Source organism: Meleagris gallopavo, chromosome 4 (genome assembly GCF_905368555.1).
Source record: "Meleagris gallopavo chromosome 4, MGAL_WU_HG_1.1, whole genome shotgun sequence".
NCBI lineage: Eukaryota > Metazoa > Chordata > Aves > Galliformes > Phasianidae > Meleagris > Meleagris gallopavo.
In genome coordinates, this window is record NC_139407.1 from 13,980,764 (window position 1) to 14,004,803 (window position 24,040).

General features: G+C 48.4%; 1 protein-coding gene across 4 annotated transcripts; it reads right to left on the minus strand.

Annotated features, from left to right (window-relative positions):
- Positions 1–24,029, minus strand: C4H4orf33 (chromosome 4 C4orf33 homolog). Of its 4 annotated transcripts, none has more exons than XM_085221895.1 (6): positions 23,851–23,988; positions 22,722–22,911; positions 22,170–22,230; positions 21,916–21,967; positions 21,611–21,810; positions 19,443–20,240 (listed from the first exon to the last, which is right to left on the minus strand). In XM_085221895.1, the coding sequence occupies exons 2-6, from the start codon at positions 22,900–22,902 to the stop codon at positions 20,141–20,143; spliced, it is 594 nt and encodes a 197-aa protein (XP_085078021.1). In that variant the 5' UTR covers positions 22,903–22,911; positions 23,851–23,988; the 3' UTR covers positions 19,443–20,140. The 4 variants fall into 4 exon arrangements, 3 of the variants coding, with proteins under 3 accessions (XP_085078022.1, XP_085078021.1, XP_085078019.1); XM_085221893.1 differs by lacking the exon at positions 23,851–23,988 and adding an exon at positions 23,577–23,742; XM_085221896.1 differs by lacking the exons at positions 19,443–20,240; positions 21,611–21,810; positions 21,916–21,967; positions 22,170–22,230 and adding an exon at positions 1–1,302 and having other exon boundaries at positions 23,577–24,029.
- Positions 24,030–24,040: the final 11 nt, after the last annotated feature.

A 24,040-nucleotide genomic window follows, 5' to 3' on the forward strand; every position in this document is an offset into this window, starting at 1 on the left:
GGCGGTCACCCACACAGGCTGCCAGCTGAGCGCAAACGCTCGCGCACCCAGACCCTGATTACAGGCGGGCGGACAACACCCCTGGAGCCACAGAGCTCGGTTTCCCCCCCAGCGGCAGGAGCGACTCTCAGCAGCCAGGCAGCGGGGCGACACGGCCAGAGGCCGCGGTCGGGATCCCAGCCCCGATTCCAGGGAGGGCGCAAGCCCAACCTCGCGTCTCGCGGCCCCGTGCCTCTGAAAGGCCGGGGCCACATTCCCACCTGACTACAGGGGGTCTCTCAGAACGCAGCTCACCAAGCACACACATGGGGGGCACGCACAGCCCTGCCTACAGGACGGTACCCCCATCCCCCAACCTCACCAAGAAGCCCCGCGGAGCACGAGGCTCCCGCCAACGCCTGAGCTACAGGCCGGCCCGCCCGGCTGCACCAGAACATCACCAACCTCTCGTCTTTGGGAACCCACGGAGCAACCTCGACCCGCCGAGCGGGGAGGTCACCCCACACAAAAAAGCAGCACCTCAACCTGGGCCCTCTGACGGGACAGGGAGGGGTCACTCCCGCCAGCTGGATGGCTAGAGCAGCCGGCTGCAATGCTGCAGCCTCCCCACACCTGATTACAGGGCGGGCGGGCCGCTCGGGGGACCGAGGGCTCCGCAGCTTGGGACACACGCCCCGAGAACGGGGCTGTCACGCTGCCAGCGGAACACGCGCCCGCGCAAGGACAGACAAGAGCCTGTGACCTGTCCCTAGCCTGCACGGAGGCCAAAGACCTCAATGTGCCAAGGGGCTTCCCACCTAAAGCCAAAGGCCAGATGCCGCAACGCGCACCCCGAGTACGGGGCCGTCGCATTGACACGCCACCTCCAGGCAACGATGCCGAGGGGCCGGAGGAGGAAGAGGGGCGGGGAAATGGCACTACCCTGCTTACAGGGCGGCCTCGGGGTCCGGCGAGCTCCATTTCCCTCTCAGGTGCGGAGAGGTGGCTCTCGCCCTCCGTTACAGGGGGCCACGCTCCCCAGGCAGCCAAAGGAGCAGAAAGGCAAAAGGCCAACTACAGCAACAGCAAAGACCCGAGCCCTGCTTACAGGGAGGTCGCCCAGCACAAAGCCGGCCTGGTCACCCAAGGCGTCGGCAACGCTCAAACTCAAATGGGACTGCGGCCCCGCTAACGGGACAGGTGCTTTGCCCAGAGTGCCTCTCTCCTTCCCCCCCGCGTCGGCACGCTTCCGCATCCTCTTCTTGCTCGATCCTGCCTCCCGCGTGCCCACGCCGCTGCTTCTTCTTTCTTCCGCAGCAGCTCCTGAAACGTCAGCGGGGACACCGTTAGACCTGCGGAGCGGCAGGCCCCCCCCCACCCGAAGGAAAAGGGAATCCCAACATCGCAAAGGACCACCCAGCCGAGGAAGGCCTTGCAGCCCCCCTCCCCAGTTCACCCCAGCAAAAAATGCTCTGAGCAGCTTATCTCACCTCACTGGCGCACGGCGCGCATCCAGCCGGTGCTGCGGGGGATCACAGAGGCGGGCGGACTGGGCAAATGGAGCTGGGCCCACAACAAGCGGCGGCCAGAGAGTCGGCTTCCCGGGTTACAGGGGACACCCAGCCACCGGATCCATCGCAAAAGGCCTGGGACTGCGGGGCACCGCTGCTCCCTGGCTTACAGGGGGACCCCCATCCCTACCCGGCGAGGGAGGCTCCTTCTCTCCCAGTCCGGGGGCACCCTGGCCCGCCCCCCGCTAACGGGGCGGCCCCCCACACAGGCTGCCAGCTGAGCGCAAACGCTCGCGCACCCAGACCCTGATTACAGGCGGGCGGACAAAACCCCTGGAGCCACAGAGCTCGGTTTCCCCCCCAGCGGCAGGAGCGACTTTCAGCAGCCAGGCAGCGGGGCGAAACGGCCAAAGGCCGCGGTCGGGATCCCAGCCCCGATTCCAGGGAGGGCGCAAGCCCAACCTCGCGTCTCGCGGCCCCCTGCCTCTGAAAAGCCGGGGCCACATTCCCACCTGACTACAGGGGGTCTATCAGAACGCAGCTCACCAAGCACACACATGGGGGGCACGCACAGCCCTGCCTACAGGACGGTACCCCCATCCCCCAACCTCACCAAGAAACCCCGCGGAACACGAGGGCCCCGCCAACGCCTGAGCTACAGGCCGGCCCGCCCGGCTGCACCAGAACATCACCAACCTCTCGTCTTTGGGAACCCACGGAGCAACCTCGGGCCCCCGAGCGGGGAGGTCACCCCACCCAAAAAAGCAGCACCTCAACCTTCGCCCTCTGACGGGACAGGGAGGGGTCACTCCCCCCAGCTGGTTGGGTAGAGCAGCCGGCTGCAATGCGGGAGCCTCCCCACACCTGATTACAGGGCGGGCGGCCGCTCGGGGGACCGAGGGCTCCGCAGCTTGGGCAAAACGCCCCGAGAACGGGGCTGTCACGCTGCGAGCGGAACACGTGCCCGCGCAAGGACAGACAAGAGCCTGTGACCTGTCCCTAGCCTGCACGGGGGCCAAAGACCTCAATGTCCAAAAGGGCTTCCCACCTAAAGCCAAAGGCCAGATGCCGCAACGCGCACCCCGATAACGGGGCCGTCGCATTGACACGCCACCTCCCGGCAACGATGCCGAGGGGCCGGAGGAGGAAAAGGGGGGGGGAAATGGCACTACCCTGCTTACAGGGCGGCCTCGGGGTCCGGCGACCCCCCTTTCCCTCTCAGGTGCGGAGAGGTGGCTCTCCCCCTCCGTTACGGGGGGCCACGCTCCCCCGGCAGCCAAAAGGGAAGCAAGGCAAAAGGCCAACTACAGCAACAGCAAAGCCCCGAGCCCTGCTTACAGGGAGGTCGCCCAGCACAAAGCCGGCCTGGTCACCCAAGGCGGGGGCAACCAAAAAACTCAAAAGGGACTGCGGCCCCGCTAACGGGAAAGGTGTTTTGCCCAGAGTGCCTCTCCCCTTCCCCCCCGCGTCGGCACGCTTCCGCATCCTTTCCTTGCTCGACCCTCCCTCCCGCCCGCCCACGCCGCTGCTTCTTCTTTCTTCCGCAGCACCCCCTGAAACCCCAGCGGGGACACCGTTAGACCTGCGGAGCGGCAGGCCCCCCCCCCCAAAAAGGAAAGGGGAATCCCAACATCAAAAAGCACCACCCAGCCGAGGAAGGCCTTGCACCCCCCCTCCCCAGTTCACCCCAGCAAAAACTGCTTTAAGCATTTTTTTTCACCTCACTGGCGCGGGGCGCGCACCCAGCCGGTGCTGCGGGGGATCACAGAGGCGGGCAGACTGGGCAAATGGAGCTGGGCACACAACAAGCGGCGGCCAAAGAGTCGGCTTCCCTGTTTACAGGGGACCCCCCCCCACCGCATCCATCGAAAAAGGCCTGGGACGGGGGGAAACTGCCCCCCCCGGGCTTACAGGGCCCCCCCCATCCCTACCGGCCGAGGGAGGCTCCTTCTCTCCCAGCCCCGGGGCACCTTGGCCCCCACCCCGCTAAGGGGGGGGCCACCCACCCGGGCTGCCAGCTGAGCGCAAACCCCCCCGCACCCAGACCCTAATTAAGGGCGGGCGGAAAACCCCCCTGGAGCCACAGAGCTCGGTTTCCCCCCCACCGGCAGGAGCGACTCTCAGCAGCCAGGCAGCGGGGCGCCCCGGCCAGGGGCCGCGGGGGGGCCCCCACCCCCTTTTCCGGGGAGGGCGCAAGCCCAACCTCGCGTCCCGGGGCCCCGCCCCTCTAAAGGGCCGGGGCCACATTCCCACCTGACTAGGGGGGGTCTCTCAAAACGCAGCAAACCAAGCAAAAAAATGGGGGGCACACACAGCCCTGCCTTGGGGACGGTACCCCCATCCCCCAACCTCACCAAAAACCCCCGCGGAGCACGGGGCTCCCGCCAACGCCGGATTTTGGGGCCGGCCCACCCGGCTGCACCAGAACATCACCAACCTCTTTTCTTTGGGAACCCACGGAGAAACCTCGACCCGCCGAGCGGGGAGGCCACCCCACACAAAAAAACAGCACCTCAACCTGCGCCCTCTGGGGGGACAGGGAGGGGAAACTCCCGCCAGCTGGATGGCTAGAGCAGCCGGCTGCAATGCTGCACCCCCCCCACACCTGATTAGGGGGCGGGCGGGCCGCTCGGGGGACTGGGGGCTCCGCAGTTTGGGAAACACGCCCCGAGAACGGGGCTGTCACGCCCCCCGGGGAACACGCGCCCCAAAAAGTACAGGCCCAACCCCTGGCGACGGGGGGGCCGGGGCCAAAAAACCCCCAATTGGCTCTGATCTACACTACATAGCATGGGGGGGGGAAGGGGGCTCGCTGCGCTCGCGGGACTGAGGGGGAACCCCCCTTTTGGGGCGTCCCCCAAAGTCCTCCGTTCCCCCCAGGGAAGTCGAAGCAAAGCTGCACCCCCCTTTGTGAGGGCCTAAAGGGAAAGCTCAGTCGCTGGGTCACTCCACAAACACAAACAAGGAAAGGAAGGGGAACGCACACAAAAAAATGCGACTTTCCGGAAGGGAAGGAAAACGCAGCGCCCCCAAACCCGGGGAAAAAACCCAAAACCGGGGGCAACCCCCAAGAGCCTGTGACCTCCCCCTAGCCTGCACGGAGGCCAAAGACCAAAACGCCCCAAGGGGCTTCCCACCTAAAGCCAAAGGCCAGATCCCGCAACGCGCCCCCCGTTTACGGGGCCGTCGCATTGACACGCCACCCCCGGGAAACGATCCCGGGGGGCCGGAGGAGGAAGAGGGGCGGGGAAATGGCATTCCCCTGCTTACAGGGCGGCCCCGGGGGCCGGCGAGCCCCCTTTCCCCCTCAGGTGCGGAGAGGTGGCTCTCGCCCTCCGAAAAAGGGGGGCCCGCTCCCCAGGAAACCAAAGGAGCAGCAAGGAAAAAGGCCAAATCCCGCAACAGCAAAGACCCGGGCCCTGCTTTCAGGGAGGTCGCCCAGCACAAAGCCGGCCTGGTCCCCCAAGGCGTTGGAAAAGCTAAAAAAAAAAGGGGGCTGGGGCCCCGCTAACGGGGAAGGTGCTTTGCCCAAAGTGCCTCTACCTTTTCCCCCCCCGTCGGCACGCTTCCCCTTCCCCTTTTTGTTTGATCCTCCCTCCCGCGGGCCCCCGCAGCTGCTTCTTCTTTTTTCCCCAGCAGCCCCTGAAAAATCAGCGGGGACACCGTTAGACCTGCGGAGCGGCGGGCCCCCCCCCCCCCGAAGGAAAAGGGAACCCCAAAATCGAAAACCCCCCCCCAGCCGAGGAAGGTTTTAAAACCCCCCCCCCCAGTTCCCCCCAGAAAAAAATGCTCTGAGCAGTTTTTTTCACCTCACTGACACACAGCGGGGACCCCCCCGGTTTTGCAGGGATCACAGAGGCGGGCAAACTAAAAAATTTTTTGGCAATAAAAATTGAAACACCAAAAAAGTCAAATACCCTGCTTAGAAGGGGCCCCCATCCAATATCTGCATTGCAAAGCCAAAAGCTGTCCTTCTATTAATTTTTTTGCATGAAGTAAAACCCCGTGCCATTTTGGCATTCCCCAAATTTTTTTGTGGCCCTTTTGCTGGGGAAATTCTTTTTCCCCAGGTTTTTCGTTCATTTAAAATTTCCCCTCCTATAAATTTTTCTCATTTCTCCTTCACCAGTTCAAAGCAATAACGTGGCGTAAAATTAAAAGGAAAATTTTAAATTGAAAAATCTTCGGCCATGCTTTCCCTTAAGGGAAAAAAAAAATTTTTCATTGAAACCTCTATTTTTCTCTGAGAAACCCCTCTTTTCCTCCAAAGGGGCTTCTTTCACAAAATTAAATTTTTCAAAACCACAGCTTTTCTTGTCTTCTTCTCCCTTTTCATCGGGAAGGGACTTCTCGTGTCTTCCCCCATTCCCACCCCCCTATTGGTCAGCAGAGAAAAAAACCGCCCGTTTCAACACTCTGATAGCAGTTATTAGTGCTTTATTATTGCTGCTCGCTGTTGCCTCGGAGCATCTTCTTCCACGGGGCAACTCGCCCCACTTGTCGCGCCTCCGCCCCTCCTCTGGGAGCGCGCTCAGACCCCCCGGCCCCTTCCGCCCTCCTTCAGTTTTCAGCGGGCGGCTCCAGCCCCGGCCCCCCCCTCCCGCCATCGGAGCGCAACACGCGGCCCCCCCCCCGGTTCTGAAAACCCCCGATCGGTACCCGGGGGGCAGCCCCGGCTTCGCCTCCCCCCCGTCGGAGCCCGCGGGGCAGCGCCCCCCCCCCCCCCCCGCCCCACCCCCCCCCGGCCCCGCTACGCCTTCCCTCGGCCCCGCCGCACCCCGGCCCCGCCGCACCGGGGCCCTGAAAAAGCTTGCCGCCCCCGCCTTTCCCTCACAGCACCCCGCGGGTCCTCACACGCTGTGGAGAGGGTCTCACTCCCCGGCCCCCGCGCGCTCCTTTTATAGCTGTCCCTTCAGCCCGCCACCCAAGGGGAGCCCTGAACGCTGCCGTGGCTTCCCGCGCTTTTCTCCCCGCCGTCCCCTCCCCATCCTCCAAAACGTTCCCCCCCTTTCTTCCTAACGGAGGCCGGCCGGGGGGGGCCTGTCCTCGGGGCCCCGCTCACGGGTTTTGCCGCCCGGCCCCTCGGGGGAAACCCTTCCCACGGGGGTTCTCACCTCACAGCCCCCGAGCCGGGCAGAGCAGGCTGTGGGGAACTCCTTCCTTTCTTTTCAGGGTTTCTTTTGACAGCCATACATATACAAGGGGCTCCTTCCTGAGTGATTGTTTGTGGACATCTTAATTAAAAAATAAATTTATATCTATCTTTTTGGGGGATTCTTCCCAGTGACACCTCCCATCTCTGCCCCAACAGCTAAAATTCCTTCTGAGCTCACAACTATCATCACTAAGGGTGAAACAAGCTGACAGCTGATGTACAAAAGATATCATTTATTTGTCAGCTCAGGATGCTCTTGTTTTGTAGAGCTGCTTGTATTTTATAACTCATTCACACACCGTGGTTGGAAATGCTCACCTGATCGCTATGCAGTGCAGCCTTTGCTTAAATCCTTTCCTTCTGTCCTCTGCTACCTTCTTTCTCATTGTAGCAACCGTACAAAATGGGACTATGGAAGAGACAAAACAGGGGATAGAGTATATGTGCCGCTCCCACCAAAGCCACAACAGAACGTAGCAGCAGCAGAAATGACTCAGCTGTAAGAGGTTCCCTCCAGGGAACCTTTGCCTGCATGTAACCCAGGCAAATGAAATACCTTGAAGGAGAAAGGCACCCAGGACCCGAGGGACCTGGTGTATAGCACCAGAGTGCAGCCTGTTGTTTTGCCTAGGCTGCACTGAGTGAAGTTAAATTGTCCTGGGCCATGTACATTTGCTCCAAAAGTAATGCCTCCTATTTATTTTCATGGAAACTATAACAGGTAAAATGAGCACAGTAACCCTGTTTGATAGAGCAAATGCTCAGCTGCATAGCACTGTTCCCCGACACAGCCACCACCATTAGCTATGCATTTTTACCTGCAATAAACATGTGACTGCTTGCTGTGCTCATCAAAATCTGCACCAGCACAGGTGACCCACAGTCACTGACACAACTGCTCAAGTGCACCGCACACTGCCCCTCTGCGCTCACACTCACAAGCGTTCAGCAAGCACCTAGCGGGTGCCATTTTCTCCACACAGAGGAATTCAGTGACACATCTTTGCTTCGTACAGACTTCCTGGATGTCAAGCGCCATTTTGTCAGAGTGCTTTTCTTCTGCCACCTGGCACATGGCAACAACATGTTATATATACAGTACTCAGACTCTTACTGGTGCCATTAAATTAATTTGATTAATGTGAATATGGTGTGTTTTTCATCATCTACTTCATTTCAGAACCAATTGGAAACACGGACAGAATTTCTGCATAGCTCAAGACAAGAGTGTACATACGTAGCAGCTAAACATTATTTTGTGTTCACAAACTAAGTTGTAAAGGAAGGCTTGCAACAGAGAGCATTTTACTATAGCAACATCACAGTGTATAAAGAAACATTGAAAAGGTTTCCTTTTTCTCTTCCCCGTTTACTGCCATTGAGATCATTTCTAGAGGTCAGCCTTGCCAAGTGAAAAGCTGAGTGAAGAAAGCATTCAGTACTCAGCCCTTTTGCTGTTCTGCGTCACAAGGGCCCCACATCAATTAGTAACAGAGCCACATGTCACTTGGTCTTCCTGTTGGGTCTCTTTTGGGGTCACAGCTTCTTCCCCGACAGGGACACCTGCTCGACAACTAGCATGAGCTGCAGCAGAAACTGCTGCATCTGTCTGGGAGCTGCACTGCACACCGTGTTTATGTACAGGCCTCTCTCTAGCACCAAATGAAAGGCTGCTTGACCCTCCTGAATAAGGGCCAAGCTGTACCGAAGACTGCAACCACCCTGGGGTCAATGGCAGCTAACTAAACTGTTAGAAGCCTCTAGTGATTCCCTTGGCCCAAAGCCCTTTTTGGTTCCCCTTACCTTGATCTTATTAAGGCCAAAAATTATAGGAACTTCCTTGACAATTTATCCTATAGCTTACCTGTTTGCAGAAAAAAAAAAAAAGTATGTTTTCTAGGCGTCATTTAAAAGTATAGGCTGTATATAAGGCTCCTTGCTCAATGCAAACTGTTTCTCTTCCTTTAAGCAGAGTCTATCTTTATAACACAGAGCACAATTTCAGAAGTGATAATTATTACAAAAACCCAACCAACTGGAATCCGTGGTGCAAAAGCCATGTACAAATCTGTACAAACAAACCAAAGTTGCAAAGTCATAGGCTTTTCCTAAATGGTAGCACAGTTACCTCCTGAGAGAGAAACACATGCAGAACCATCTCCGGATTTGACGCCTACAAAACTGTAAACAAGTTTTGTTAAACCATGTTATCCAACTTAAGATAAAGGACTTTGTGCATTTCTAAAGCTTAGCGTATGGCAACTCTTACATTATTTTCAAAACAATGTTGTCAATGTTGTGTGAATACATCAGCATCCTTTATGCTCAATGAGCATCACCCTCCTGTCATTTTACCTGCAAACTGCAACATTGAGCACGTTTTCACTGGCAATATCAATTCGCCCAAGAGGATATAAAAAAAAAAAAATCACAAAATCATCAATTGTCAATGCCACTACTACGTGAAATCCACATAAATGCTTTTATTTTTTAAGAAAAATAAGAATTGTTCCAACAAATATTCTGACCTTCACTGCTCAAGGGCACTTACAAACCAAAGCAAAACAAGGGCCAGCAATATCACAGTACTCTACAGTCTTAATTTGATAAAAAAAAATAGCAGAATCCACTGGAGTAGCATGAAATTCAAGAGCCTTTTTTTGGACTGGAACATTATGCACTGGCTAGTAGGTGTTGGGAAAGATACTGAAATGTAACTCTTGTTGTCCACAGAATTTGCTGTTAAACACTTTCAAGATACAAAGTGACAGCCAGTTGGGTGAACAGCAGAATAGACGTAAACACCCAGACCCTGGCCAGCACAGCTGGGCTTGGATTAGGCACTGAGAGAAAGTTCAGACAACATTTATGCATGCTTCTAGTATTCAAATTAACTGCCATTGCTAGTCTGGGGCAAGCACTCCAACGCGCATATACAGAGGAACGTATTCTAGTACGGTATGCATGAGAAGTTTATTTTAATATTTTAGTACAGTTCTGTACACTAAGAAGAAATATAGATGATTCTGTTCTTAAAAATGAATCTTGTTGGCACCAGTAGGTTATCCAGCAAAGTCTGTTCCCACTCTGCATGAATATACAATACTGTTCAAGTCCTTAACCGTCACATAGGTTAGATCAACTTCTGCCCACAAAACTTTTAGAGTATGTTGCTGCCTTAACCAGTAACCTAGCTCTTAAAGGTTTGCTTGGACATATTCTGGTACTATTCATTGCCTACTTACCAGAGAGATGCTCTTTGTGAAGGGCATGTCCCAGCCTTATTTCCACTTCAAAGCAGAAAAACCCTTCTCAGAGCTGTAGTGTCAGTAGTTCACTCCAATGACACCTACTTGAGCTCAGGTAGAAGAGTTTTACAGAAAAGTCGCAAGAAAAGACTGTACTAACCTCTTTTCATCTACGCTTTGATACTGAAGAACAGCAATGATTTCTCCCTCTCGTGCCACCCTATCATTCCGCCTACTTCTTTCTTGCTCTTCTCTAGAGACCCAAACTCTGGAAAAGTAGAAAAATAGAACCAACAGAACATAGCTCTTATTCTGGAGGATGATTACTATGCTAATTACACCATAAGAACTATTATCAGGAAGTCAAACACATAGATTGCCAGGGGAATCATTTGAGTCAGAAGGGACCTTTAAAGCTCCCCTGCAATGAACAGGGATACCTACAGCTAGGTCAGGTTTGCTCAGATGCCAGTCCAGCCTGATCTTGAAAGTCCCCAGGAAGGGGTGCATCCGCCACCTCTCTGGATAACCTGTTCCAGTGCCTCACCACCCTTATTTTAAAACACCTTTTTCTTATATCCAGTCTACATCCATCTGTTAGTTTCAAACTATTTCCCCTTCTCCTATCACAACAGACCCTGCTAAAGAGGCCGTCCCCTTATTTCTCATTGCCCCACGTTAGATACCGAAAGGCTGCTATCAGGTCACCTCAGAGCTTTCTCTTCTCCAGGCTTAACGGCCCCAGCTCTCTCAGCCTGTCCCTTGTAGTAGAGGTGTTCCGTCCCTTGGGTTGTTTCTGTGGCCCGTCTCTGGATGTGCTTCAACAGGTTCATGTCTCTCCTGCACTGAGGATTCCACATCTGGAGACAGAACTCCAAGTGAGGCATCACTAGTGCGGAGGGGCAGGACCACCTCCCTTGCCCTGCTGGCCATGCTTCTTTTGATGCAGCCCAGTATACAGTCGGCTTTCTGGGCTGCGCACAACCCTTCCATCCCCTGGCACATAAGGATAGCAAGAGGAGTGCAACCACGGTGCAAAAGCTTGCACATGACTTGGCTGAGCCTCAGAAGGTTCACCCAGTCCTGCTGCTCAAGCTGTCTGTGCCCTCAAATAGAGTAGCTGGGTTACTCACCTGTAAAGAGGCTTTCAGTAGATACTAAAATGTCCCAAGACCTTTGTCCTTCTCCTAAGACCACTTAAATCATGGGCAAGAAGAACAGGCATCTCAAAACCACAGTGCTATTATCTGCTGTGCAACACAAGTACATCTTCAGACGAACCTCCACAGAATGATAAAGTCTTGCTAAAGATAGGATGTATTCCCTTAGGCATAACAAAGAGCAATTTAGAAAAATGATACAATCCTTTTAGACCTCTTCTTTGTCCCTTTCCTATGAACTGTCTGGCATGCAAGACTCAAGTAATAAGGGCAGTGTAATCAGGCTTCTTAAATTTTGCAGTGAGATTTCCCACTGGAATCAACAGAGTTTAAGGAGTCTGTCTTAAGACAACTCATAGCTTCCGACAGCAACGACTCCGCATGCTTGGCAGGAACAATTTGCTGATGTTTTTCTGACATCCGGAGTCAAAAGTCACATCAGAGTTGCAGTTTCTTTCTTCTTACAGCTAAGTGAATGATAGGAAGTACATGACAAACTGAAGTGCTTAGCTATCATTGCCGATATGATCATCACAGGTTGAGGCAGAAGGTCACTCTCACCTGATTGTTCCCAAGACCTTGGCAAACAGTTCTACCTTTGATATTTGCACGAAAGAATAACATCCTAATGATCATTGCACTAATGCTTAGTTTCAGAGCTCCAGCAATGTCTTTTGGACAGTGCCTATATTCAATTGCACAGGTGTGTTTTTGTTGCTGCTGTTTGGTTTGGTTGTTTTTCAGTTCTGCTACGCATTACAGTCAGAAACTAAAAACGCAACATTTATTACTATTATTTTACTCCAAAGTTAACTGATTCATGCTCTGATGAGGCCCTGAGAGTTTGTCTTCTAGTTTAAGTTCACCCTAATGGAATCCAATTCCAGTCATACTGACAAAAGTACAATAACTAGGATAAATTAAGTGGTATTCTGCCTATTTTTTTTTTCCCCCCTCCAGCAACAAAGCTATTTTAAGGTTTAACTACACGAGGAAAATTTAAGCAATTCCTATACAGTGTTAATTCTGTCACGTATGGCTGTTAATGTTCACGCAACTTATAATATAGTTTTCAGCATCTGCAAACAACAAAAAATCTCATTGACTTATATTATTTGTAAGTCCAAAGGTCTTCATAAAGTAATCATAACGATTGAATAATGTATCTTTATGCATCACCACAGCAGTAACTCATCGATTGCATTTCAGGAGCATAGCAGGGCACTGAGCTACACTTCAGAAAATAAAACTTCCTGAGAATTCTTTGGCAGACCACTAAATTGTAAACAACCTGTACACAACCAGTATACTCTCTTAATACCACTGCTTTAAGGGTGTTCCTCTCTGAGAAGATCTGAATGATTCTTAGGATAAAAGTTGCTGTAAGTTATATCCAGCACACTGCATTTATTCAAAATATAGATGCTGTGTCTTTAATGTCACTTGTGTGCTGACCTGAGAGCATACGGAGATAAATTTCTTCTATTTCAAGACTAACCTGGAAAAAAAAAAAAAAAAGCTGCACAATACACAGAGTGAGCAAGTTATCTATAATGAAATTTAGGACCAAGTTTTCAAATAAAAATCCCACTTGTTTGACAATCTAGCTCCATAACTACCACTGCACGTGTGAAGACAATATGGAGGAAACTCCAAGAAGTCCAGCAGGTCCCAGCCAGCATACAGTCTTATCAAAACACAGAAAGAGAAGACCATCATCATACAGAGATCCTTTGTACTACTATGTGGTTCTCTGCTTAGCATTCCAAGTCACATTTGTCAAGACAAATGCCACATGGCCCAGCACATCTCAATCTTGCACATTTGAGTAACGGCAATTTCTGCAAGTGGTGGTGTGTGCCACTGATGGGTATCCACAACATGCCAGTTCTCAACCAATTTACTAATTCGTAATGACAAATTAGTTGAAAAGAACTGCAATGCAGAGAAGTCTAAGCTTCAGCAATAATACTTCAACAGCAGTAAGCAGATGTTGTGAAACAGCCCTATGTCAGAAATAGCAGAGACAGAATTTCTTCAAGCTGATATTGATTGATTACGGGTATAGCAGTCTGTTGAAGGTTATTCAAACTCATGAAGACTTCATTAACAGGGGCACACAGAAACATGATGCCAAATAATGGATACATACGTGCTATTGTAAAATCCAAAGTGATCTCAATTAGGTCTCAGAAACTTCAAACGCATCCTGGGAAGAAGCCTTCCACCGTATGCAATTCACATATCACTGTCTCACCCGATGCCTACAATCACAGAATCTCAGAATTGTAGGGGTTGGAAGGGACCTCTAAAGATTGTGTCCAAGCCCCCTGCCAAAGCAGGATTCCTACAGCAGGCTGCACAGGTACACCTCCACGACCCCTCTGGTTAACCCATTCCAGCGCTCACATCACCCTCCATCTTTCACATGTTGGCACAGAACTTCCTATGCTCCAGTTAACAGCCATTTTCCCTGCCCAATCCAGGTGAGGCCTCACCAGGGCAGAGTAGAGGGGAAGGATCACCTCTCTTGATGTGCTGGCCATGCTCCTTTCAATGCACCCCAGGATTCCATTGGCACTCTTGGCCACAAGGGCACACTGCTGCTCACGGCCAACCTTTGGACCACCAGGTCCTTCTCTGCAGAGTTCCTCTCTAGCAGGTCATGCAACAACCTCTACTGATAATTTCAGTTATTTCTTTCCAGGTGCAGAATTCTACACCTGCTTTTGTTTAACCTCATCTGGTTTCTTACTTCCCAGCTCTCCAGCCTGTCCAGGTCTCCCTGAATGGCAGCACAGCCATCAGTTGTGTCAGCCACTCCTCCCAGCTCCGCATCATCGGCATACTTGCTGAGAGTGGACACTATCTCCTCATCAAGGTCATTGATGAAAACATCGAACAAGACCAGATCCATCACCGACCCCTGGGGGAGCACTGCTGGTCACAGGTCTGCTGTACTTGGGATCACAACAACCAGCTGCTCATCTGGCAGCAGTTATGACCTCAATCTTCATTTAGTCAGTAACTTGGAATGTGGTCCTGATGGCCAGGTTTAATGCTGAGCCAGTTGGTACCAGAATGGATGTGTGCAGTGAAGGCTTTAATTAAGGTTTAGGGGACTAAGAAGGGGAAGAATATGAAATGACAGTGTCTTATCACCCTCCCTGTTGCTTTCAATGAGGTCTTGAAGAAGCAACTGTTATGCTTAGAAAAGTAAGATCAATTAAGTTTGAATATTTACTAGATAATATTAATCTGATATTATTTTATGGTGAGATGCAAGTTGTTCATAGCAAGAAAATGATGCTTTTGTGGAAATCTGTGCTAGAGCTGCCTTAATTAAAAAAGGAGTAAAATCACTGTGTACTAAGAGCCCAAAAAGAAATTGGAAACAGACACTTAAGTGAAAACCGTGGGCTTTTCTTTGGGGAAAATATAAGGCAAATGAAATGCTAATAGAAAACTCTTTATCTGTGCACAATCAATGAATATACAGATGATATAATATATCCAGGAGTTTGGTTGATGCAATCACTATATTAGAGTTAGAAAAAAGGACACTCACCCTATCCTTGACTCACATGAAACACTCCAGCAGAACAGATATCCACAAGAGACCTTTCCCCACTGGCACTCAGCTCTTAAATAGGTCTAGGAAAGGTGGAGCCAGGCTCCACCCTTCCTGCAGCACAGTGAATTGCCTTTACCTGTGTGCCGTGGCTGACTCATTGCTCTCCTCAGGTGATTAATCAGAGATTCAGGCTGTGATTCAGTAGCCCCATACAACCTGCTTCACTCTCAAATCAACAATGAGATTATAATTCCCTTTTGCTTATGAGCAGTTCTGTTAAATTTTTTGTTTGCTTGGGTATACTGTTTCTTGCAGCAATACCTGCAAAAGTTGCTTGATACGAGAGAGAATGTTTGAATTCGTTTCTATACTACAGATTGTTTGGTTTGCTTACCATTACTAAAGGACAGCTGGTAGAACTGAGTTATTAGTACACACATGGTAAGGTATGCCTATAGAAAGTAAATACAACAGTTTTATTTGAAAAGCGTATGAGCAACCAGTGTCACTTGCCTTGTCTACCTTCCTCGTTCTCTCTGCATTTTAGTACCTCTGCATGCAAAAGATGGTTCTTACTCTAATTTCTACTTATTCTGACCAAGCTCATAAATGCTTTTACCATCAGGGATACTGAAACTTGGTTCTACTCTTGGTGAGCAGCCAATGTCTGAAGCAGATGCAGGACTTTCTAGGTTAGTGCTTTAACCAACAGCCCAGCTACACAGCGATCTTTGTTCTCTTCTTGACTCCTTTCATTATAGCAGAACAACAGCTTCAGAAAGAATCCTACCTTAGAATAACCTGTAAAGATCTCATTTTAAAAAGGGAACGTTGGTTAAATTTTCATCTGGATGCTAGTAGAGTTGAATATTTAATCTTTGAGTACTGAAGTTGCCTCCTGTCAGCCAGCCTCTGTGAGAAAAGGTATGTGGAGGCAGTGGATTCAAGATGATTACTTTATTATGAAGAAAAATCCTGGCCATATACACTGTGTAAGGTTGCTGTAGTGACACTTTCTCTGAGGGGAAAACCGTCTGTCTGTATTTCCCACAAAAACCACTCCTTGCTGAGACAGGTGCTTCAGGGAAAGTGAGGGAAATGTAAATGAGAGAGAGAGAGATGCACACAGATGTTGTGTGATCTCTGCAGCATCCCTGCAGCGTTGTAAATTCAGCCATACGTTTCTGGGTTTATTTTTAGTTCATAGATTTGGACTGTATGACTGGCACCTTCTCTTAGCACGTAAACTCTGCCCACTCCATGGAAGCGATTGCATCTGGTAAGAAAGTCCAGATCTCTAGGAACCGCCGTGCAGGGAAGGATCTAAGCGGTAAATGAGAATTTCCCCCTTTTATTAACTCTGCTTTTCTGAGAGAAGTCAGCAAAGACAGGTATGTAAATAATTCCTTGCGGAGAGGAGCGATTCTCAACTATTTTGTTGGTGAATGATTTCATTCTTTTGAGGTCTGAGCACATGCTGCTTGGCAACATGTATCTTTAAAGATCAGGATGTCTGGAAAAGGAATTGACTCCAGTCCTAGGATTTGTTAACTGACCAAAAAAAAAAAAAAAAAAGAGCCATTTCTTTAATGTTACTTTAAAGTCACTGAAGGCAAGTATGGATTCTGAATTTCTGAAATGCTTTTGCATGTTGTTGGTGTTTTGGGTGTTTTATTTTGCAAGTAATGTTGATTGGTTTTATTTTTTTCTTCAAGAACAATAAACTCACAATATGACATTCGTTCAAGGCTTAAAGGAGCCATAGCTACAGATTAACACTGGCTACTTCATCCTGTCATCTCTGCTGCTTAATGGAGAAAGCAGGCTGACGTGGTTACTAAATCTGGCAGCTGTGTTGTATTGCACACGGGCAGAAGTAGCACACAGCATATAGAAAATGAGTAGCTTTCAGATAACAGCCTTCCTTTCGCTGCCACAAGGCTTGAAAGGCAGACTCAAATCTCTTTCTCCTTTTTGTAATCACGAGTCGCCAGAACAGTGTGCAAATATTTCAAACATGGTGGCAAATATAAGTATTCTTTGCCTGTGCAGGGCTTTCAAATTGCTAATGAGGATTTCTGCCTTGGTGTTCTGATTGAAAAAAGCAGAGGGATGAAATCTGAAACCATCCTGAGAGTGAACGCTTCTCTGCAGTATTGTTTCAGCTTTCGGAGGAGGAGCTGCTGAGGGAAAGGGATGTATGAAAGCTTTCCGGAACAGTTTGCAGTCGTTTGCTGATTTTTGGGGACGTCTGCTCGCTACTTCGTGAGTGCAGAAGCCACGCAAATGCAGGAGGTGCTTCTAGATAGATGCTTTTCTGCTTAAGTTAGATAGTGCAGCGAGAAAAAGACTTCGGTATTAACAAGCTGCTTGTGAACTTGCAGGAGAGAACTCTGTCATTGTATTTTTCACCTTGAACCTTTAAAAATTCATAGATGCAGAACTGGACTTCTTATTAAGAATCTCAGCAGCACCTTACTATCAGAAATGCAAGCCAATAGTCATCATTCTCTCCCTCCTATTCTGTACACCTGGCCTTTCAGCTGACTGGGAAGCTGAAGGAGCCAGGCATCAGCAATATACAGATACTTGTACTGGCTCTGCTGTGTTCCCGCGCTGGGAAGATGATCCCTCGACCTCCACAGGCAAACCCTATGCTTTCTCCTTACTGGAGTCACTGGTTTATGGGACTGAGCTGTCTGCTTTGTAGCCTGGTTTTGGTAGTGTGGGAAAGGCATAGTCTAGCTAACCCTCTTCTTTTAGGGTCTGTACGAAAGCGGTAAAAAATAAATTGCAGCCACCAGGTGGCCCACGCAGATTCCTTTCTCTAGCTCACTTCTCTCAGACCTAGAAAACTGTCTGTGTCCCAGTACGTGCTTAAGTAGGCACACTGCTCCTTCATCTGCAAAGGAGCTTTTAATAATTCATTTCCTTCCCTTTTGCCTGTGTAGTTGGGTCGGAGCTTTAAGAAAGCAGCAATTTGAGCTTGTAGAATAAAAAAACCTTAATTGAGTGGACAGCATGCTGTGTTCTGTCCTGCTTCTGTCCATAGCTGTTGTCAGCCTTTCTGTCTTATTGCTGGCTGTTCACAGCATGCGAAACTGAATAGCACAGTACCATTAAGCTTCAAGGCTGGCCCTTTTCCTCATCATTTCCTACTGGGGCTCACTTTCTTTCTGACCTCCTTCTCCTTGCACAGTGTCTGCAGCGGGCAATTTACCTAATGCTCCCTAAGGTATAGTATAATGCCCTAATCTACTCTAATTTAGATGTTAATGTTTGTTATAGCAATATCGTGGCATGGAATTCTGCAGGTCTTATTCTGATAAAACTCCTGCTAATTCTATGATTCTATAATAGCAGCAGGCCTGGTTCCTTAAGGGCTGAAAGCAGACTGTAAGAATTACAATATTTTTTGGTGCATGTGATTTAATTTCTTCTTCTAATTGGGATGCTTAAGGTACTTGAGCTGTACCTTTGGACTTCTTTTCAATTACTTTTTGAAGGTGTAAAAGCAAGTTGATAGCTATTTGATATGGTTAATATTAGTTCCAGCATCTGAACTTCCAGCAGTTTTTTTAGACACAGAGCTCTTGAGACTGTCTAAAGAAATTTTCCTCCTTTTCTCCATTTTCCCCATCATTTCTTCCTGATACCTTCTCTTGGTCTCTTTGAAATCTATGCTTGATTCTCACATATATTTTGGGATCCTGAGCTACAGCAGAACATTTTCTTGAATCCCAGTAGCTGGAGAAAACATAACGCTTTTATGCTGCAATACAGAGATTGTAATATGTGAGCCAGAACTACTGTGGCTCTGGCAGTGAGAGTAGGAAGACTTGATTGTGTGGGTAGGAAGATCATGGGAAACATTCTTAAATACATGCTCAAGTAAATACCTAACTTAAAATATCCTCAGCTGAGGTTCCTTCTGTTGGTACCTGCTTCGAAGCCCTACGCTCCCTGCACTGCAGGGCTTTCACTCTAGATTTTAGTGTCTCCTAGTCTAAAGCCCTTCACTGTTTGCCCCAGTTTCCAGCTCATTCCAGTGCAGGGCATCTAGATCCTTGCTTTCTACAGCCCATGCCCCCGCTGCATCAACCTCATAGTTCACCACCTCTCCAGCTTTTTGCCACAACTCCCCTCTACCCACCAAAGATCTACATTTTTCCCAGGTGTCCCAGATCCTCTTCTCCTGCATCTCTTCACTCTGTGTCAGTAAAAATACTTATTCTGCTTGTCTCACAGCCCTTAGAAGCTCCCCCAAAGCCTTCTGTTCCCTAACATGCCTCCTGCCCTCAGTCCTTCCCATACTTTCCAGTGTTTGCAACTGGAGAAACAGGTAGCTGTTTCTTCTCCCCTACAATTTCAAGTTCCTCAATGCAGGGATCTCAACGTACCTCCTTCCTCCTCCTTGCTCTTGAAAGCAGAAAAGCAGGGTAAGTGAGGCATATTTCTAGCCCTTTATATGCTGTAAGAATGGATGGCGCCAAGCAAGGTTTGGAGGAAGACTAAGCCAGAAAATTTCTAGCATAGATGCTCTTTAGAACATCTAACACTACTTCATCTCCCCTGGGCTTCTGAAACTGTTTGGTGTGGTTCTCCGCATGCTCATTTCTTAGCACTGCTGGTCACATGTTAACATTTCTGATTCCTGGATGATCAATGTTTCCAACCAAAAAGGATTTGGATGCGTTACTTTTGGTTCAGAACTTTTTATGAAACTTACACGAGCGGTTCCTGGACACTTGCTTTTGAAAGAAAGCTTACTTATGTAAATGACAGTTTATGAAAAGAAGTAATACCGAGACTTCGTGGTTTAGTAGATAGTTTAATACAATTTATACACAGTTTAATATCATCTATAATAATTCTTTAAAAATGAGTTACTTTCAGTGCCAAAATCTACCTTATTATAATTCATCAACAGTAAGTGAACTGAAGCTCCCCCTTAAACTTTTCCAAGGGTAGATTTGTCTCAGTTCATCTGACCTACGGTTTTACAGTCTGTACAAAGTATGCCAGCTTGTTTGCATGGAAGATTCATCTAGAACTTAAACTATGTACATTTCAAAGCAGTCACAAAGCCCTGCACCAAATAGTCTGCTATTAGAATGAAAGGCGAGCACCATAACCTGTGTCTCTGCGACTGAGGAGAGGCAATTTTCCTTGCTTTAGTAAACAGACATAGTAGTTTAAAAAATATCTTCCAAAAAATTGGTTGGACAGATTAGAGCTGCAGTCTTTGTACCTGTAAGTTACTCCATCTCCCTAATCTCTGTGGCTGTAAGTTACTTCACCTATCTGCTGAGCATGCAAAGACTATCAGAGACCGAGACCCCTGATGAAGTAAAAAGACCTCCCTGAAAAGATCTCCTTAGTAAAATATTTGTCTTGTTAGTTCTAATGCAGAAACAACATCCCATTCCTACAATTTCTGCCCAACATCACTTGTTCTCATACACTTGCATCCAAACTTAATGCTATCAAAAACTAAGCCTCAATCCAGTCTGCTATTTAGTGTGAGACTTCCATATATCTGATTCAGGCTGCTTCCAATCTTCTCCCATTAGTTCTTTCAGATTCAATTCTTGGAAAAATTCCAGGCGATGACTATAGACAGAAGAGGAAAAAAAAAAACCAGTAAGTTCCATAGTACCATCTTAGAACATTCTCAGTAGGCTTAACCGATGTTTTTTTCCCCATCCTTTCTGGCAAGTTAAACACTGTTTCTGAAAATCTTGTACTGGAAAGAAGGCAAAATCCTTTGCTATGAACAGGAACCACAGTATGAAGTTAAAAGGGAGAGTTTAGAGGTGAGCTCTTATGTTGACCAAAAATGCAGTTAGCAAAAACAAAATGACTACCTGCTCTACAACTTATCTGCACTCCAGCCAAACATTGTTTACAACTTTTGACCAATTGGAAAGTCATATCACTAGGATATCCTCTCCTTACAGAAAGGAAGGAAGACAGAACAGGGTAATGAAGCTGGTAAGTACTCTTCTCCTCGAAGACCACATCTCACTTTTAAACATTATGAACTGGTTCTTGCTAAGAATTTCTCCTTTACATTGCCAAACAGAATCAACTGAGAGAAGACTGAGGCTAATTTCTTATTAATACTTAAAACAGCTGCCAAACAGTAAATAGAGCACCCGATACCATCATTTAAGTAAACAAAATTCTCTGAATAGGTAGTGTCCATCTAACATATAAAGACCAGCTAAGAGCAATTAAACCAACACGGAGCGACCTCTTCACATAAATACATTTACCGTTCATCTCTGAAAAAGTCAGGATTTTTATGAAGACGTGCTCTTAGGAAAAAAAAAAAAAAAACAACAACCCTTCTTGAAAAATATTACAGGCATTCTGCAGTTTACCCAGCTATCAATATGTTGAATAACTAGTTTTCATGAGAACTACAGCAGTCTTCTAGAGCTAGTTCATTTACATTAACTGCCCACAAGTAACAGCCTGTATTAACTTGTTTCAGACTCAGTCAGAAAATAAACAAGCCCACTCACAGCACAATGAAAACATACTCTAGTTTTGCTATTGATAATGGGCATACTTTCATTACACTTTCAATTTCATCCGTCTTTTCTAGTTTTTCCTTAAGTCAGAGCCATCTGTAAGGCAAAAGAGATCCGCTGGATATTACTCTGGTACAATTAACATTAAATAGCACTTCAAGAAGTGCTGTAGGCAAGGAGAAAAAAGAACAAACCATCTATGATTTATATGAGAATGTGATAACAGATGCAAATTACATTGAATGCATCATTTGCTGTGCAGCTAGGGGATAACACAGAAATCAAGCACTAAAATTACTGCTATCTGGGAGTTCTTTACACAAACTACAGTGGATCTGGGCTGAACAGTATAGTTACAATATCAGTGGCACTCGGAGTGGTGTCTTCTACGAGTATTCCAAGAAGCGTGCAAATATATTAGAGAAGAACTAATTTTATGCTTACAAATCTGGTTTCTGGCCTTCCTGAAGTTTGTGTCGAGGCACAGGATAAAGTGCTTCATATTTTCTGTGTTCTCCTGAGCCATGGATTGCAAAGGCATTGAACTTGTTAATGCCTGGTGGAAAATAACTCCAAGGAAGATGAGCTCTACCCTTCCAATTGGTTTCCGTTCTGGTCACATGGAATTCTAAGGGAAGTTCTTCCTGTTATACGTGGGGGGAAACAAAATGCTATTTATCTTTTAATCAACCAACAGGTATCCAAAAACAGTTAGGTTCTGTATGTTACGAATGCCCTTGACCACTTACTTTCCACACTCTCCTTTCACCAGAAAGCAGCAACAGTAAGTGTTGTCCATGGCTGTCAAAAATCAGTGCCACAACTTTCATAACATGATGCCAAGTTTAGTGTATTTATCTGCCACAACAATATACATCCTCCATAGTGAAGTCATTCCCATACCCTACACTGCCTAAACTGCATAACACACCACGCGTACACTTTACGAGCATTACAACAAGGAACACAAATTGCATTCACAACTTAAGCAAGCTGTACTTACGGACAAAGTTCAACTTCTAGATACTGTTCACTTCCGTCACTCAAGAAAAATGCTTCTACAACTTAAAGAGACAAGCTGTCAACATTTTAATTGTCAGTTTTGTTACATTCCAAGACTTTCACAATCTATTGTTTTCACAATGCTTTTTGGCCTGTGCTGTCCCTGAGTTTGACTAACTCTGTACATGCTACTGATGCTTTCTAATTCAAGAGCTGTGCTGTAATCCCAACCATGAGAGCTTTTTTAAAGGCTATCAACATGAAGACAACAACACAGTTCTATTTATTGACCGTTCACTTTGCTGTCGATTGTGTGATGAAAACCAGAGTCTCTCTCTTGATTCACCTTTATAGTTGAATACAACATGATGTTCATGTTACCTAAGAAGCTTTCTTAACCGTGGTGGTGGTGACAACCAAGTTTTTTTGCCAGCAGCCTTTTCCAGAGTGCTCAGGATGAACCAGAGAACCTTAAATAAAGACTAGGTTTATAAACTGCAATAAACATCAGCAACCTCACAAATCAGATACTTGCAGCAGAAGTTACACTTACCTTCATAGTCCCAGAGTTTTCTAAAGGGTTTCCCTGGCGCTCCAAGTGGCGCTGGAGGATCATTGAAGAAGGGAGCACTGACCTGCATTAGCAGTCCTGCATCATACGACTGAAGTGCAATTGCTACTGGGTCGTGGCTCACAGGTAAACCATCCCACGTGTGCTCAATTCTTAACTCCATCTTAATATTCTGCAGAAGATAAATAAGAAAAGAAGTTCCTGTCAAAGCACACAGATACCATTCCGACACCAACTTCACTAAGAAAAAAAGTCTCGCAGCTAAGAAGGTGAAAAAATAAGCATAAAGCTCCCAGACATAACCAGAAAGAGTCAACTGATTCTTCCCAGTCCTATTTAGGAACAAAGAAAGACGGACTCTAGAACAAGCCACTGTTCTAAAAGCATTATCTCACAGCATCGTTGAGGTCGGAAAGGACCTCTGGAGATCATCCAGTCCATGCTGTTTGCTGGCAAAGCAGTGAGAAAGATGAGATAAATGGATATAAGAACCCAACACGGTGATGCGGGAGGCATAACGAAGATTTAAAGCGATACGTTAAGTGATCAGTTGACTGAAGACATCCAGTAAAAAGGTGAAGGCAAATACTGGACTATCAGCTCTGACAAGGTTATATGTAAATAAAGTGAAAACTAATTAAGCTTTTATGTCGACCTTTTTTTCTCTCCGTTACGCTGGACCAATTTCAGATGTGCTACGAGACATCTTGGATAGCTTTGGAAACCATGGAAGCCTCGAGTACCATTAACACCCCCCGCAACTCAAGCAGCAAGCTTACAGAAGTGAGATGGTGGATGCTGAGGGAAAACGATCAGCGCATAAAGGGAGACAGGTACCTCAGAGTCTTAACATCATTCTCAAGGCAGAAAATGAAGAAGCTTGTCTAAAAGCACCGCTTGACTGACACAGCGGAGGAGGCGAGCGCTCCCCGGTAGCAGCAGCCCGCGGGGGGAGCCGTGCTGGTACACGTTACGCTGCACGCGGCGACCGCGCGGAGCAAAGGAGCCGTTTACAACTGCAAGAGAAGCCCTTTCAGCGATCCTCAACGCCGCAGGTACGAGAAGGGCCGGGGAACCTCAGCACCCGCACGGGCACGCACTTCAGCCGCACCTACGACCCCAAAGCCACGGCTCTCTCGGAGAAGGCAACGACGACCGCCCCGCGCCGCCGGCCGCTCACCGCAACCCCACCCGACGAAGCCGGCCGCGGCCGCCGCCCGGAAGCTTTAAACCCGGCACGGCTCCGCCCTCCTCCCGCCGCGTGACCGGCGCCGGGCGCTGCGCTCGGCCGCCCGTTAGGG